Here is a 19,029-nt window from a genome sequence, read left to right as displayed (position 1 = left end):
ATTTTTAATAAATCCCATTTTGCTTTACTTTCATTTTCATTGACCTTAAAATCTTTTCTGCATCGAGAAGAACCGACGTCCCAGCCAGTAACCCCAGTCAGTAACAAACCTACCAGGGGTCTTTTCATGATTCAGAGTTTGCTAACTTTGGCAGGGCCCTACTTCCCTGGTTAGCAGGAAATGTAAATGGGAATAACCTTAACTTGTGGAGACACTGAATAGCCCTTGATTAATTTTTAGTTGAGCAAGAAGATATCTGTGCTGTGGTCAACATCACCTGCTATACCTACATCAACACTTCTGGAGCAGTTGACACTCAGTTACATAAGATCACTGAGAAAGCCACTTAGCTTAAAAAGGTAATTACTGCACCCCTATGTTCATAGCAGCACAATTTATAATAGCAAAGATTTGGAAACAACCTAAGTGCCCATCAGCCGATGAGTGGCTTAAAAACCTGTGGTACATCTACACAATGGAGTACTATGCTGCTGTAAAAAGAAGGAATTCTTACCATTTGCAACAGCATGGATGGACCTGGAGAGCATTATGCTAAGCGAAATAAGACAGTCAGAGAAAGATAAGTATCACATGATCTCACTCATTTGTGGAATATAATGAACAACATAAACTGATGAACTAAAATAGATCTAGAGACATAGAAGCATTGAACAGACCATCCAACCTCAGAGGGAAAGTGGAGGGGGAGGGAGGAAGAGGACGGGGGGTGAGAGATCAACCAAAGACTTGTATTCATGCATATAAGCATAACCCATGGACACAGATAGTAGGGGGGTGAGTCATGTGTTGTGGGGTGGGAAAGACTAGGGAGAGGTCAATGGGGGGAAAAGGAGACATATGTAACACTTTAAACAATAAAGAATTTTTTTTAAAGGTGATTACTTTAACAAGGGTCTTTCTTTGATTCGTTTGGGTCTTGGAGACTATGGCTCCAAAGTACATTCAAAGCATTGGGAATTATCCTATTTAGAGTTATCCTAATAAACTTCCTCTCACATGCTTGAAATGTATGTTTGCAGGAAAAGGTATCCCTAAGTCTTCAATATCAAAAGGGAATGAAGAAAAGACCAATTTAAGCATTTTCAACCTAAATCCATGATCTGTGAGTAACCCCGGGATTAAAGAGAAACATCATGGCCTGTGAATATCACCCAGGTTAAGAGTTTGATAAAAAAGTGGGAAATGTTAAAACAAAAAACAGCAGTCCAAATGGATTCACTTTTACTAAGCCATGTCACCAAACCAAAATTTCATTAACTAATCTAATTGCAGTTTCAGCCTCTCCCAGGAGTGGAATTTAAAGCAATCATTCTGGAATTTTCTGCTCAATGTTAGTGAGGTAATATCCAAGAGAAAACCTTTGCCATTTCCTTCCTCCCATAAAAATGGGAGGAAATAATTTTCTCTTCTTTTCTTTTTCTAATAAATCCCCTGCCCCATCCTTCTGCTTATATGTATTTAATAAAAACAAAAAAAAAACTTGCATGTTATATAACCCCTGGGATGTTGCTCTACTCATCCTACCTAATAAAAGGGTAATATGCAAATAACCATCACTCCGCTATGCCCACAATTAGGCCGGCGGGAGGCTGGGGGGTGGGACTCAGGGTGGCCTATCCGGCCGTTGAGAGGCACGGGGGGCGGGCCTATCTGGCCGTTGAGAAGCGCCGGAGGCTTTTGGCCTGGTGCACGAGTGGACACCCAGCTCCCCTGCCATGGAAAGCGGGGAGCTGGGTGTCTCTCTGTGCATACGGAGAGACTATAAGATGACAAGAAAGAAACCACTACTAAGGAAAGGACTCAAAAACGAAAACTATGGAACTTACAGGTAAAGAAATAGGAGAAAATCTTTGCTACTTTGGAGGTAGCTAGATAGCTTAGAAGGACATAGGAAACACTAACCATAAAAAAGTATTTGTTAGATTTGTTAAAATTAACATCTTCTCTTGAAAAAAGACACCATTATGAAAATAAAAAGGCAAGTCATAGGGAGAAATTATTCACAATACATATGTCTGAAACAGACTTTTATGGAGAATATCTATGAAGCAGTCTTACAATTCAATGGTAAGAATACAGACAACCCAATGTTCAAAATGTGCAAAAGATTTGAACAGACACATCACAAAAATAAGATCTATACCATCATGTGATGATTAATATCATTAGTCATAAAGGAAATGTGGATTAAGCCTCAGTGATTTGCTACAAAACACACTAGAAAGGCTAAAATTAAAAAGACTGACAATAACAAGTATTGGCAAGTATGAGTAGCCACTACAACTCTCATGTAGGTGGGAGTATAAACTGTTGCACCCACTTTGGAAAATGTATTGACAGTTTCTTAGAAAGGTAAACATTCCCTTACCATAGACCCAGCAATGTTACCTCTTGGTATTTAAAAAAAATCAGTAAATCATAACATTTGTTCACACAAGGATTTGTACACAGATGTCCATTGTAATCCTATATAATAAAGAGCTAATATGCTAATTAGACCAGATGGCTGAACAACCTTCCAGAACGATCAGTGGGCAGGGCTGTGAGGTAGCCGGGGCCACAAGGCAGCAGGGGCTTCGAGGGCTGAGTTCCTTGCACAAATTTTGTGCATCAGGCCTCTAGTCCTATATAATAAAGAGGTAATATGCAAATTAACCCTCACACCCTCACAAGATGGCTGCCTATGACCAGGTCAGGAGGGGGGTTAGTGAGGGACAACCAAACAACTGAACAAGCAGTCTGTGTGGGGTGACCAGGTCGGTGGAGGGGGCCATGAGGGGCGACCAGGCCAGTAAGGGGGGCAGTTGGGGTGACCAGGCTGGCAGGGGGAGCAGTAAGAGGCAACCAGGCCAGCAAGGGGGGCAGTTAGGGGCAACCAGGCTGGTAGGGGAAGGCAGTTAGGGGTGACCAGGCCTGCACGGGAGGGCAGTTGGGGGTGACCAGGCCTGCACGGGAGGGCAGTTAGGAGGACCAGGCCTGCAGGGGCGGGGTAGTTGGGGGCAATTAGGCTGGAATGGTGGCAGTTAGGGGTGACCAGGCAGACAGGCAGGTGAGCAGTTAGGAGCCAGCAGTCCTGGATTGTGAGAGGATGTCCGACTGCCGGTTCAGGGGGTCCTGGATTGGAGAGGGTGCAGGCCGGGCTGAGGAGATTCCTCCCACCGTGCACGAATTTCATGCACCGGGCTTCTAGTAAATTTAATAAAGCCAATTCAGTCTTCAAATATATTCAGTTGAATTTTGTTCTTTAACACTACTTATTCGCAGCATGACCTTTTCAAAGATACTTATTTGCCCTTCAGTTTCCATTCACATTGAAAAAAGTAAGAATGTTCATCTCTAACTATATATATAAAAGCCAAGTGACAGGAATGACAGATCGACCAGAACAGCTGGTCGCTGTGACGCGCACTGCGGTGGCCAACTGGCCCAATTTGGGACCTGATTGGCCTCCCCCATCCTCCCGCAACCCCTTCGCACCACCAGCTCCACCCTCGATCAGCTCCGCCCCTGATAAACCCCCATTGGGGTGGTTGGCCTGACCCCACCCATGCACAAATTTGTGCACTGGGCCTCTAGTCTATATATATATAAAAACATAAGCGACCGTCACAACCAAAACAACCGAATGGATGACCGAACAGGCTGCGTGGGGCAACCAGGTTGGCAGGGGGTTAGTGAGGGCCAACCAAATGACTGAGCAGCAGGCTACGTGGGGTGACCAGGCCGGCAGGGGGTTTAGTGTGGGACGACCAAACAACTGAACAGAGGGCTGTGTGGGATGACTAGTCCAGCAGGGGGGGCAGTTAGGGGCAAACAGGCCAGCAGGCGGGAGCAGTGAGTGGCGACCAGGATGGTGGGAGCGGGGACAGATGGGGGCAACTAGGCAAGCACAGGTTGCAGTAAGGGGCAACCAGGCCAGTGGGCAGGGTAGTTAGGGGCCACCCAACCAGAAGGGGGGGGAGTTGGGGGTGACCAGGCCAACAGGGGGGTCAGTTAGGGGTGATCAGGCAGGCAGGCATGTGAGAAGTTAGGAGCCAGTGATCCTGGATTGGAGAGAGTGCAGGCTGGGTTGAGGGGACCCCCCCCATGCATGAATTTTGTGCACCGGGTCTCTAGTACATAATAAAAGCCTAAGCGACCATTATAGCGGAACAACCAGAATGACCAGTCTCTATGATGCACACTGACCACCAGGGGACAGATGCTCAATGCAGGATCTGCCTCCTAGTGGTCAGTGCGCTCCCACAAGGGGAGCGCCATTCAGAAGCCGGGTTCATGGCTGGCAAGCACAGTGGCAGTGGTGGGAGTCTCTCTCGCCTCCGCAGCAGTGCTAAGGAGCAGCAAGCCAAGTGGTAAGGAGCAGTGAGCACATGGGCAGTAAGGAGTGAGGGCTCCCAGACTGTGAGAGGGTACAGCCTGGGCTGAGGGATGCCCCCCCCCAGTGCACAAATTCTTGCACCAGGCCTCTAGTATATATATAAAAGGCTAATATGCAAAATCTCCCTTCTTGAGGTCGACTGGGAGACTAGGAGTTTGATTGCTCGCTATGACATGTGCTGACCACCAGGAGGCAGCACAGAATAAGGAAGGCCTAGATTGGCCCTGATGTCCGGCCAGCCCTAGGGACCCTACCCATGCATGAATTTCACGCACCGGGCCTCTAGTCTTACATATTTGTTGAGAGTATAATTGATGTAAGCTATCTAAAAAAGCCTGGCACAGAACGTGGTAATAATCACGTACTAGTGCTCTCTGACTATTAATCCACCTTGCATTGTTTTATTGATATAACCAAAAATGGCAAAGTTAGAGAACATTTAGAAATCTTGTTCAACCCATAATGTTAATATCTGCATAGCAGTCCTTTATTTAACTGATATCTTAGTGTTAGACATTCAAATGATTTCTTATTTTCCACTCATAAGTAAAGCTAGTATATACTTATATCTGTGAGTGTATTATTATTTTATGATGCAGAAGACATTTCTAGAAATGAAACATGGATTAAAGGATATGGCTATTTTGAGGCTCTTAATATTTACTGTTAAACTGTCTTTCAGAAGTTTTATATTTTTTCTTTCAGTCTACAAATTTATTATTTAGTCTTAATCCTAAATCAGGTTGGTCTCATATATAATTATATATAAACATTTTTTGAAATATGTGTGGAACAGAAAACATACTTATTACCAACGAGGCCTTAACATTTTTCTCAGTTTGATAAACTTCAGGCAGGTTTCTTACTAACTATAGTCCCCTAACTCCCTTTTCTTAGAGCATTTACTTTAGAAAACTTTCAATTAAAATTTCTTCTCTGCCCCTGTGACATGTAAGTTTTCTTCCAGTTTCTTGCCATTTTTAAAACCCAGGGATGTCTCTCCCAATGATCTCTCAAAGAATGGAGCAATTCTTTGAAATGTAACTGTCTATTGTGCTAAATGAAATAAGCCAATCTGAGAGAGACAAATATCACATTATCTCACTTATTTGTGGAATCTAATGAACAAAATAAATTGACCAACAAAATAAGACCTGAAGCAGGGTGGCATGGAACAGATTGACATACCTCAATGTGGGGTTGGGGGGACAAAAAGAGATCAACCAAAGAACTTATATATATACTAGAGGCCCAGTGCACGAAATTTGTGCACAGCGAAGGGAGTGTGTCCCTCAGCCCAGCCTGCACCCTCTCCAATCTGGGACCCCTCAAGGGATGTCCGACTGCCCATTTAGGGCCGATCCCACTGGGGCAGTCGGACATCCCTTGAGGGGTCCCAGATTGGAGAGGGTGCAGGCTGGACTGAGGGACACCCCCCTCACCGTGTATGAATTTCGTGCACCAGGCATATATATAGTTATTATTATTAAAAAATAAATGTAATTATCAAGAAAGAGAGGGCTCTAAATTTCAGTCTTTATAGTCTATAGGAGGGTAAGAGACTAACTTTGACAAACATCGGTTAGTAATCACAGGTGACCTAATCACATTGACCAACCTCTTCCTCAGTGTCTTCCCTTTTATCCAGGTTTTAAAAAACTCTGCCATTTTCCGTTTTAGGGGAGTTGAGTTCAACCTCTCTCCACTGTTACAATAGCCTTGACCCCTATTGCAATTGTCTTAAATAAAGTCTTCTTGCCTGTTTAACTTGAGACGGTGTAGTTTTCCTCTGACACTTACCATCTTGCTTGAAAGCATCTGATGAATGATAAAGGTTGTTGGGGGAATAATAATGTTGAGCTGTCCCTCGCCAACTTGGTGAAGAAACACTCAGAGCTCCTAATGAAAGACTGCTGTATCGTGGTCTAGTCTTTGAACCAAACACGGATGAAGATGACCTCTTCTTAATTCTTAGCAAAGCAGCATATGAAGTAGGGAGACCAGGAAGAGCTCCAGAATATTCTGTAGAAGAAAAACAATAATAAAAAAATGAATTCTTGTGAAAATTATTTCTTCTGAAGACATTCTTGAAAACTTCCCTTGCAGCTGCAACAAAATGTAAATTAGAGCGAGAGTGTGGAAAAATAAAATGTTACTTTTATATTTTAAAATATTTTCTGAAAATTCTACTAGTTCTAAATTTGTGGTTAAGGAAGGAAGGAAGGAAGGAAGGAAGGAAGGAAGGAAGGAAGGAAGGAAGGGAGGGAAGAAGAGGGAAGAAAGGGAGGGAGGGAGGGAGGGAGGGAGGAAGGAAGGAAAAAGAGAAGACATCCAAAATTTGTCTTTACTTTCTTTGTCAGGACAATTTTGGAATTAACTTTTTGTTTGCCTTAATATTAAAATGTCTATTTACATACAGTAGATCAGTACCTTTTTTATTGTTAAAAAATGGGAAAAGAAAAAAATAGCATTATGGATTATATTCTATAAATACAGGTTATAAAAATAAAAACAATATACATTTATGATCATCATCTAAAATTTATCATAAAGTAGAAAATGCATCTAATGTATCATATATATTTTGAGTAGGCTGTAAGTTATGCTCATATTCTTAAAAAGCAGTCAAATTTACTATGCAATACAAAAATTTTGGATAATGTTGCTTTGTAGATTTTGTTGCATAATCTATGTAATTTAATATTATCAAGTGGGAATACTATCAGGAAATTTCTGCTTTTATTGGTTACTGAGAAATGTCATGTTCATATTTTATTTTAGTGCCCCATACTTTTCATTATAAAAGATGTGCAAAGTAAGTGGTACTAACACTCCTTTATATCTACAGGGGAGAGTCAGTTCAGTGTATAGATCAAATGCTTAAAAATACAAACTAATTGATGACTTCTTAAAAACAATTTAAAATTGGAATTTTTTCCTAAGTCTAATATCAATTGAATTTGATAATATGTTGATCTTGAAAATACTTTTTAAAATAAGTCATTTTTGTTCAGGGTATCTGACATTTGGACTTAATTTTAGATAAAAAATAGTTTATGTTGTTAGTAGGCGTTCTCATAATTAAAATAATTTAGAGTCATTATACTGCCTCTAGAGATATTATGGAATGCAAGAACCATTTCTGTGATTTGAAAATAACACTTTAGGTGTTAAGCATCAAATTAAGTTTAACATTTTCTGCTCTGTGAAATTGTCAACATGATTTCTCTGAAAGTTGAAAAAGTATATTTTCAGATGTTCTCCAATTTAACGTATTATGTGCAGCCCATGCCTATCAGGAGCTGTAATGAGAATCATATCCTTTAGTATTTATGTTCAACCATAAGTCTGGTGAAGGTGGATCAATTTTAACTGAAAATAGCTAACCTCTCCTGGGCAAAGTCTATGAGAATAGATTATGGGTAGACATAAAGTCTTCTTTAAAACCTGGAATTAAATGCAAGTTTTGGCACCTAGAGGTATAAGGTAATGAAAAGAGAATGAGTTTTCCTTTAAAGGTAGTTTGTAGCTTTAGTCTCAGAACCTATTCATTTCTCAGTGCACTCTGTTGCCTTGTGTTTTAACTGCCTACCCTGCTCATACACGAAAATAAAAAGTAAAATTAAAAAAGAATTATACCATGCTAGTGTTAACAATTGGAATGGAGTGTGAGAATGTTGTTTATAGTTCTTAAAGCTAGATAAGATAAATCAGTGGAAAGCTAGAAGGGCCATAATGAGGTTCAAACCAGCCAGGATCAGAATTTAGTGACACATCATATGTATCTATCTATCTATTCATAGTTTGCTAGTTTGCCTGTGTGCTCCACACCAAGACTTCATTTGTTGTGTAATCAGTTGCACCTGTTGCAGTGGATATCCCTCTTTCATCAATTAAAGTGAACTCTAAAGCTGTTACTAGAAATCTGACAATTTATGCATCCATTTATGTATTCCACAAACTTGAAATGAGAACTCAGTCTGGGCTACATTCTAGGGATAGGAGAAGATATTGCATCAACCTTCAAGGAACTCCTGGCCTAGTGGAGAAGAAAGGTAACTATGCTTGTAACTTTAATCCAAGATGATATAGCAGCAAATTCAGGGACCCTTGGGCTCCCTCCCCAGGGCGAGGCATCTTCTTATTCAGCCAATGACTAACAGAAAATACTTCCTAAATGAAAATCTGTCTAAATTCAGTCCTGAAAGCTTGTTCGTGATTAGCTCAGCACAGCTCTGAGGGGAGAAGAAAAAAATATTCTAGATAAAGAATAAAAAGAAAAGACATGAAGACTTGTACAGGAAAGGCAGCATGACATGCTTGGAAGGTTAAGTAGTCAGAAGTTCAGAGCATGAAGGAGAGGAGAGAGAGGAGAGGGAAGGTTGGACAGGTAAGCAAGGGGCCCCTGATGAAATGCCTAATACATCCTGCCAAAATGGTATGGCTTTGAAAAGACAGCAATAGGTTTTAGAAAGATCACTCTGGCTGCAGTGCCATTTGGAACAAAACAAAAAGAAAAATGATTACTCAAGAGCCTAAAGCTGTAATAGAGGCAAAGATTAGCCAGGAATGAGGAGTTGATAATCTATATGGGAATAAAATTAATAAGATGACTCATTGATTAGATTGGAGGTAAGGACAGGCAAGTAAATAACTGAGGATGATCTGTGCTTCTGTAAGATGGATAAGAATGTAGGAGAAGGCACCGGCTTGAGGTGAAATCTCATTAATTCAGTTTTGGGCAGGTGGAAAGTTGGGAGGTGCTTCTAAGGCAGTTATGTTGATTATAAGATTCTGTAAACATAAGGGAAATGCAGGCTCCTGAGATTATTAAATGATAATCAATTAGATGGTTATTAAAACTCTTAGAGCTGAAGAGCTTGCCAAGGAAATGTGTAAATTGAGAACTAGAGTGTTGAAAATGGAACTCTGAGGAGCATCGGCATTTAAGAGGAAAGCGGAGGGAGAGGTAGTAGAACCTGGAAAGGAAGGAGGGAAAGCTGGAAAGTGGGATGTCACTGAAGGGGAGGAAGGAGAGTCCACACAGAGGAGAGAGCAGTGTACAGGGTGGATGATCAGTGCTGAGACTTGCCCTGCAGACTGGGGTGCCCGGCAGTGTCAAGCTGTCTGAGAGCTCTACACACAATGCACAGTGCATGGGAACGTGAGTCAGAGCCAGGAGGTTAAAAGGATTTTCTTTTCTTTTTTTAAAAAAATATATCTTTATTGATTTCAGAGAGGAAGGGAGAGGGAAAGAGAAATAGAAACATCAATAATGAGAGAGAATCATTGATTGGCTGCCTCCTGCATGTCCCCTACAGGGGGATCAAGACTGCAACCTAGGCATATGCCCTTGACCAGAATCGAACCTGGGACCCTTCAGTCCGCAGGCTGACGCTCTATCCACTTAGCAAACTAGCTAGGGCAAAAGGATTTTCCAAGCCGGGAAGACAGTCTGGAACCCTAAACTGCCAACTCCAGTGCATTAGACATACAGACCCGGGCCTTAGCCTGCTGCCTCCCTCAGTCTCCTGGCCTGAGTACAATGGCTATCAACTCAGTGAGGCATCCCTCTCACACGTGTTTTTTAAAGTTATTTTATTTTTTATTGATTTTTAGAGAGGATTGAAGGAAGAGAGAGAAACATCAATGTGAGAGAGATACATTTATCAGCTGCCACCCATTCTCGCCTCAACTGGGATCAAACCTGCAACCTAGGTATGTGCTCTGACCTGGAATTGAACCCACGACCTTCTGGTGCATGCGACAACCTTCCAACCAACTGAGCCACTGGATCAGGGCGGATTCCTCCCAGCTGCCAGCCCCTTTTTCTGACATCTTTAATTTTCCTACTCCTGAATCCCAGTTCTGGGGATCCCCAGGTCTGGAAAATAGATATATTAGCATAAATGAATGGGAAAATAGTGTTTCAATTATAGGACTTTGTTTTAACCCTCAACTTTGAGAGACTGAATTGATGTAACACATACAGGCTCTGCCGAGGGTGAAAAATACAGCATCCTCTTCCTCAGTTTAAATGCCAGCATTTGCATTTTCGTCCTTATTTTATTTCACCTCCTCCTCTCTAGGATCTCAACCCCTTCAAGAACCCATTCACTGTCCTGCACCCTCATCTTTCCTCAATTCCCTGCCTACCCCTACTCCCTTCAATGTACCTTCAACCACGCTGTCCTTGCCTTTTATTTTTTTTCTCAGGCTAAATCTCCTGTCTAGGTTAAATCCAACTATTGACACACTGTTCCTAGAGAAGAACACAAAATCATGCTTAAAGGTCTCAGTCCATGATATTCACCACAAGTGAGATTTCTAAGCTTCCTGGTAATACTGTCACATTTCCCTAGTTCCTTTACTATCCCACCCTACTGGATACATTACATCTTATCCTCTGTCCTCAAGCGCCACACCATCTTGGATTTCCTATTTCATTGAGAAAACAGAAGCAATCTGAAGAGAGGGTTCTTCACTTGCTCCCACCATTTATATGTATACCCATATATTCTGCCTTGCTTTCACTGATATGCTGTGAATAACTGTGCATCTATTAAAGGTCACCTCCTCCACTTGAGTGCATTGAACCCCATTCCATCCCATCTTGACTACACAAGGATATCTTTCTAGAAAATCCCCTATACAGGAGTGGGCAGATGTAGGTTCACAGTTGTTCATATGGAAATAATAGAAACAAATAATACAAGAATTAATATTACAAGAGTGAACTCTGTGTTTTGTGTACTCACAACTATAAACCTACTTTTGCCTACCCCTGCATCTTCTCTTCAACATCCAAATTTTTGTCCCCCTGTAAGATCATTCCTATAACTATACAAAAATTCCTCAAACCTTTAAAAAGAGGCTATCTTCATCTTATCATTCCTTCTACCTCTTTCCTTTACAGCAACACTTCTTGAAAAGCACTATAGATGGTCAGCGTGTTCAATTCTTCTCCTCCCTTTCTCCCTTGAGCCTCTCCAAATAGTCTTGTTTATATAATTCCACAATAAGGAATCTTTTCAAGGTTAACAGTAACTAGGTCGTTGCTAAATCTAAGGATCATTTTTTACTGTATTAGACCTGATAGCAGTATTCAACAGGGTTAACTTTTACTTTAAACATTATCTTCCTGTGATTCCAGGCTCCTACAATTTATGCTTTTATTTCTATTTCACAGGCTATTCTTTATCTCCTTTGATAGTTCTTCTTTGTCTCCTCAACTTCTAAATGTTGATATATTTTAGAAAACAAATATTTTCCATTTAAACTATCCCTTAAATGATTTTACTCATGAACATCAGCTCCCTCCCAGATGATTTCTAGCTTTACTCCAACCTCAGTAACTTGCACTCAGTTCTAAGACTTTGCTATTCCAATATTTCCCTATGCTCATTCTAACACCTACATCTAGTTAACAGCCCTTTACTTACTCTCTTTTGTGGTTCTGCCTCAGCTCTTAAAATATTCCTGATCTCTGCCACTGAAAAGCACCTTCTGAGATATATCATTAAGTAAATCTTATTCAGGACTCAGAACCTGTTTTTAGTCACACTTCAAGAGCTGTCATTTAAGAAAAGGAGGACAGGTTGGGTCTAAATTCTGCACCCAGGATTTCAAAGAGGCTGAGTAAAATAAAAATGCTAAGTGACATCATTGAACTCTTGGCTGAATTCCTCTCAGATAACTCTTTGTTTTCTTTTAGCAAACACAAACATTTCCTCCCTAATCCATCCCATCTTATTCAGCATGCATGTTTTTTTTTTCAACAACTCTTTATGGACTTTCTACTATGTATTAGAAACTTTGAATACAGTTAGTTGTGAGTAAATCACAAATGGTTCCTGCCTTCATGAAATTTACAATCTGGGAATATTGGTAAAGGATTACAAATTGGTAAAGTATTAGTAGTGGAACATTAAATGAGCAAGCTAAATTATTCTAAAATTTATAAAACTAAGAACTATGATACATAAATCAAGTAAAAGCAGAGTACCTAGAGAGGTGGAGAGGAAACTTGCCAATATCATTTTTTTCTTTTCTTACTTGGCTACCATCGTGACTCAGTTCCTGAGAACACAATCCTTGGCTCTGGTGTATACATCCTCCTAAACTCTGGCCACTCATTTAATTGGTTTAGACTTTTGGATGAAAGCAGCTCTGTCAGTAATCCTCGACAATATTCACTCCAAAGTTAGATGCCTGGATTTAAATCTGGACTCTACCTCACAGCAGCTATGTGCTTTTGAGCAATACAGGCATAGCTCAGTGGCTCAGTGTACTTGCCTTTAGAATGGGGATAACAACAGTATTTCTCTCTTAGGCTATCATAGAGATAAAAAAAAAATTAATATACATAAAGCACTTTAAACTTTGGTTCATAGTAAAATGCAATGACTGATAACTATTTTTAGCTACTTTTTATTATTATCTGCACTTTAGTTATTACCCTGTACTATTATATGGTGGACCTAATTGGATACTGGGTTATGGCTTCTACATCTGATTAAGTTACAAAATAAAAACATATAAACACCAAATTTTAATAATCATTTTACGCTGAGGAATTAAAAGATTGGAAAATGGAAGGGGAATAAGTACATTTTTTATTTTTCCGACAGGGGTATTCCTATAAATGAATTAGAAAAAAATGGCTACTGATGGAAATCATTGAGTTATAGACAACTCAATGCTTATATATTCTTGTGTTTCTATTGGCTAAAGCAAGATCACCCCATCTTTTCTCCATACTCCTGTTCAGGGTTGGAAAGAAAAGTGAATCATAATTCCTTTTCAGAGAAATCATCATTAGTTGCTCCAACTTTTAATGAATATCTATGCTAAAGATGTCAGCAGAATCTAGCTATATGTTAATCATTTTTCTCTTCTATTTTCTCACTTTTCATAGATCAGACCTTAGGGAACATGAATTACAACTACTTCTGAAGTGGTCTAGAGATTTTGTGATAGAACTCAATTAACCTGGTGCTCTCACACCATGAAATTCCAGCTGGAGGTTGGGTCAGAGTAAATATTAATGCCTTCATTAAATATTTTCTAATCAAATGACCCTGGGACCACTGGACTTATATTATTTAATAAAATTGTAGTCTATTAAGTCTGAATGACATTGCCACCACTTGCAGTTTGGGAACTAATAGCATTGCTTTTTCATTACTTAAAAGGCCCTTTTATAGATATAACACTGCTATTCAATGTAAATAATATTCATGAAATAATGAATTAGAATTAGCAGAACTAGGATTTCTTTTGTCAATCTTTAAGAATATATCCCTTACTATATTTAAAATGTCCTGAATTTTCTGACACCAAAAAAAACACACTTCAGATTCTTATCTCTGTCCCTAAGTGTGAAAAACATGTTTACAAAGAACTTTAAAATTCTTATAAATATTGATGATAAAACTAGAGCATCACTATTGGATCCTCTATTTAAATTGTTTCATTCACTTCTGCATGCAAAGCTGTCCATTTTTACAGCCAAAGAAAGATAAACAACACAAAAATTCATGAAATGACCAGTTTTTCCATAAATCCATTTATTCCCTATAGTTCTAGTTTGATTTTTTAAATATTTATTTAAGCTCTTATGTAAAAATAAGTATAAATAAACTATATCCACCTAACGATACGTGATGCTCTGAAGAGTATTCGAGTTTAATCACTGACTCATAAGTCGGGGGAACAAACGTGCCACCGTATATTGATGACTCAGGGTGCAAAGAGAGCAGAAGTCATGCGGTAGCCAAGCGCGCAGTGTGACCTAATTTGGCATCAAAGTCAGCATAAAGAAATTTGGTATCTGACCTTTTTCAGGGTAATTGCTAAGGCTGTCCTCGCTTTGATGAGAATTAATGTTAACGGTGCAACTGTAGCCTGCTACTGCTTTATGAAGCTTGCATGGATGGATGTAGCACCTCAGCAAAGCCAGTCGTGTGAAGCATATTTAGAAATGGTAAATAATTGATAAATAATGTGCATCATTTCAATTTGGTTGTCGGCATCTGTGGCAGAGGAGAGTTTGAAATAGCCCGGGTCTATGTCTCAACTCAGCACTTTCTTCCAGAAATGTTTTCCGTGTAAACTTTATAGTCTTTTAGCTGCAGGAGCAAGACAGGGTGTGCAGAGGATGAAACCCGCCATTTTTAAAGCACCAAAGTCAGACATGTAAACTGTAGTACTTCTAGAATATAAGGAAAAATATTTAACAGCACCACACTTACAGTGTTCTTTGCATAAGGTTGAAAAATAGATATACTTACAGGGTAAAAAACAACGACATAGCTCTAAATTTTTCTACAGCTCCTCAGATACATTGTGAACAGTTAAAGTCAAAATGATTTAAGGTTTGGAGAACTTTATATTCTTTTCTAAGTAGTGACTGCTTAGTTGTATGAATAGATATAACATAAAACTTATTATATCTTAATAGGGGTATTATATATGCCTTTATTGCAAAAAAATTTTAGAAAGAGTTTCTTAAAGTTCTTCTGTTTTGCATATTTTTTCACTATTGCTAAAACAATCTACAGTATTTAGATGATATTTCTTTAAATTACTAAAAGTATAAAGTGTGATTGCATTACATTTTTTTATTTTACATTATGAGTATTGTTTTCTAATCACTGAGGAAATTAGTTAGGAAAGAAGCTAGTTGTGAAATATAACCAAATTAATTTAGTGATTAAAGAATTCCCTTTTGTTTTGGATAATTAAAGGTTTCAGTGAAGTTTTAACTTTGCAATGATTATATAAGCTTTTACCTTCCTAGTCCCTGTGCATTTAGGATAGTTCATATAGTATTTGATAATAAATCAAATAAAGCTGATATTGTTTAGCAATAAATGCTGTGGTGAAAAAATAATTAAACAAAATGTTTTCCTCCCCATTTTTGAGAAGATTTTACCAGAAAGTTATGCCTTCTTTATATGTGGTGATGTAAAAAAAAAAAATAAACATCTATTATTTCATTATGTCCCATGTTTTTGGTGCTATTACAGATTTGTTCCTAGGATCTATAAAATGTTAATGCACTTCATCACTAAGTCATTGTGGATTTGGGAGAGAAATTAAAGATGACCGTTGTGTTTGTGGAATTTTAGATAGCTAAGAATAATCTTGAAATGCCATAGACACACATAATGCAATATGAGATTTAGTACTAGTTCAATATACACAAAATTATCAACTACTATATATGCCAAATTGAAAATTAACTATGGAATACAAAAAGCCATAAAAATGTAAAATCTTTGCCTTCACAGAGTTCTTATCAACTAAATATAGAATAGTGTAAACTTCAGGGACACCACAATCATAGAATCTGAACAAAACTCAGTCTGATACTGATAGCCATTCAGATAAATGAATACGTACTGACAGTTTAAGAGAAAAGGTTTATCATAAGGTTTACTTCCTTTGCAAATATGGGACGTGTGAGAAGTGATTTTTATACTTGCATAGACTGAAGCCATATAGCAGTAAGAGGGCAAAATGCCACCCTCCCCAATTAGGAGAATCAAGGCTTCTCCCAGGCCTGGTGGGATCCTCACTACACGTGGGCACTAGCGTGTTCAGATGTGTGTCTCTACAGGGAAATTGGTAGGGTCTCAGGAAGCTGCACTTCCCACTTGGGCTGGTGCCTTAGCTCCTGCTTGGCGCAGCTGCTCTGAGCAAATCATTTTCCTTATATATTTAATCATTAAAGAAACCCCCATGTTCATTTTCCTCAGCTGTTTGTTACTCTTTCCAATAAGAACAGTCTCATTGTGATGGCCTAGCCACAAACCACAATATTAAAAGGGAGAGTGAAATAGATGCATAAATGGATTATGGTTCAATCCAGTAATTGTGTGGGAACATCTAGGAAGAAGCCATTGATACCGAGAAAAAAGGCCTTGGATCCCGAGATGAAATTTGAGTTGAGCTTTGCTCATATCTCAACGTTAAAAATAGTCATTTAAAAAAATGAAATACGTATATGACTTTTCTTTTGCTACTTAGCACATGAAAAATTGCTTAGAAATCCCTGCAAGGGCCCTTACTTATTGAAGTCCCCAAATGACCTCACTACAGTAAGGCAATTTTCCTTCAAAGACAGTCCCACAGCTTTGACCGGCGTAACGACTAGTATATGCTGGTGAGGCAGATACTGAAATAAACTGGAAACTATGCAACTAACTGCAGTTTCTTCAAAGAAGACATCAAAAGACAATTTCTCAATAATGATTTTAGCAAAGTTAGGTGAATTCTCATTTAATAGGAGAAATACCTACAACTCATTTAAATTCACTCATCTGCTGTGGTTGTGATATTCGAGCCTTAACGGACGGCTGATTTGGCCCAGCTATTTAGTTAAATAATGATGAAGACATCGAGCAGGCTAAAATGTAGCCTGATTCATAATGTCACTCTCTGTCAGTGCCTCCATGTCTGCTTCCTCGGTGGCACTTACTCAATATCTAACAAATTCTGTTTCCAGAAAGCAACTCCCAACTGCGGAACTGTCATTTCTTGGCCCTTACAGATCACAACTCCACTACTTTCCAAATAAAAAATTTTACTTACATATAAATTTAATTTCAGAGGAATAAGCATCTGGTATTTTCTCAATCTGTGAGTGTTTAGCTCAGCTGTCATTTAATCTTGGGTTCAGAGTGGTCATTATCTTAATGCGTTCTATTATGCGATAAATTATGGGGTTCAGCATCAAAAGGAATAGCAGTAAGTTAAGTTTCCCATGAATTCTAATGTTAAACCTTCTAATTAAAAAATACATGCTCACTGTAGAATCAAAATCATCTCTGATCTTGGTATTCAGAAGTAGTACCTTTTGTAAAATCAAACTCTATTATTTCTCATTTGATTTATAGACAGATATACAGGATGTTTTGTTTTATTTGAAGGAAACTGGGATTAGTTAAACTTCTAATTTTTATTTAATATTACATTGTAAATAGTAAATCCTTTTACAAATGTTCTTCAAAGGCATTTTATTGATTACATAACATTCCAATGATGTGCATTGTTATAATTTATTTAACCATTATTTATTTAATGATGTGATTATTTCTGTCATATATAATGCTATAGGAATATCTTTGTACATAAATCTTTGTATTACTAATAATTTCCTTAGTAGAGCATCATAGAAGTGATATTTTTTAATCTGAAATAGCTCTTGCTAAAATTTTTTCTAGGAATTTTGCCTTAATTATATCCCTGCTAGCATCATGAGACAGCAATAATTTTAACATTATATCACATTTTGTATACCCTTTTATTAGATGATTGCTAATGTCAATTATCTTTTAAAATATGCTAGTGAAAAGTATATTTCATTATTGTTTGTGTTTGCATTTTGGTTATTATATACTTCATTTTCTCACATGTTCATATTTTTTCCTTGAATTATATATATAAAATAGTTTCCCTTTTTTTCCTATTGATTTGATTTCTTTTTCTTGGTTCTTAAAAGCACTTTGTACACTATGACCATCAATAATTACATTTACCTTGGTGTGAATTTTTATTTGCTGATAGTGTACTATATAAGAAGATTTATATTTTTGTAGGAAAATTTATTGATCATATTCTTTATGATTTAATGTATATATTTGCCATTTAATTTTTTGAAAATTTATTTATGACTTCTTTAAAAATCCATATGTAGAAATATTAGTCAAATTTGCCATAAAAGCTCTACATATATTTACTTTTCTCTGTCTCATTTTCAAATGCTAATTTAAAAGGAAATTCATATAAGGTGATGCAAGTTTTCCTTTTTTTTTCAGGTAAGGGAAAAATGATTTTTGAATAGTATTATAAAGTTCAAAATATTTTTAGAATTTCTAAGAAGTAGTGTCAATGTTTTAAAATTCTTAGGCACAAAATTGCCTAAGGTTGAGGACTGATTTGCCATGCAAGTGAGAAAGTCAGTGAATATTTAATTCAAATGAATAAAGAATAAATTTAAGCCAAAATCACAGGCCAAAAAAATGCTATTCAAACTGCACCCTCTAAGATAAGAAGAGCCTTTCAAAACTAGGGAGGCTCACATGGTTCTACAGTAAAGGTGAACCTGCTTTACAAAACAACATTAAAATCTGTGTTATCACTGCATTTTACATGCTGTCAAAATATCCCTTTTTAAAATTTTATTTGAGATTGTCACTAAGCCTACCTAATACCTTAGTGTTGAACACTTTTTTTGTGTGTGGCTACAAGTTTTAATTTCATGACAATGCAAAAAATTTTGACTTTTTAGGTGACATTTTCCTTCTTTTTTTTTTAAATGACAGTTGGTCAGTGGCTAAGGCTCAATGACATTTATCAGCAACCTAATTAAAATGTAGACACTTTTATAATAATTGCAAATGTGACCTTCATTTGTGTATTTTTGCTAGCTAGCATGTTTAGCCAAATGTCACAGAGGACCCTAATCCATTCTTTCCCATAATGTTTAATTATATCATGTTGAAAACGTTCATTCTTCAGTTACGATGGATCATGAAATCCCACTTTCCCCCTGGAGAGTGGGGAGCTGTGCGTCCAGTGCCCTAATGAGCAGTGACTGCTAGGCTATGTCTATCAGCTGCCAA

At 38.1% G+C, this 19,029-nt stretch overlaps 1 protein-coding gene across 3 annotated transcripts in view; it reads right to left on the bottom strand.

Annotated features, from left to right (window-relative positions):
- CNTN5 (contactin 5) overlaps nucleotides 1-19,029 on the bottom strand; it is a gene marked incomplete at both ends in the record, with an annotated part of 647,340 nt that overhangs the window by 455,307 nt on the left and 173,004 nt on the right. Inside the window, one exon of one of the 3 annotated variants that reach the window (XM_079788975.1) lies at nucleotides 6,200-6,421. The exons of the other annotated variants lie outside the window; for them this stretch is intronic. Within the exon in view, the coding sequence (XP_079645101.1) occupies nucleotides 6,200-6,421 (222 nt within the window). The remainder of the gene's footprint in view (nucleotides 1-6,199; nucleotides 6,422-19,029) is intronic. 3 annotated transcript variants of the gene reach the window in all.

Source organism: Cnephaeus nilssonii (assembly GCF_951640355.1).
Source record: "Cnephaeus nilssonii genome assembly, chromosome: 13".
In the NCBI taxonomy this organism is placed as follows: domain Eukaryota; kingdom Metazoa; phylum Chordata; class Mammalia; order Chiroptera; family Vespertilionidae; genus Cnephaeus; species Cnephaeus nilssonii.
Note: the sequence above shows the minus strand (reverse complement) of the source record. Positions and strands in the feature narration are given on the sequence as shown.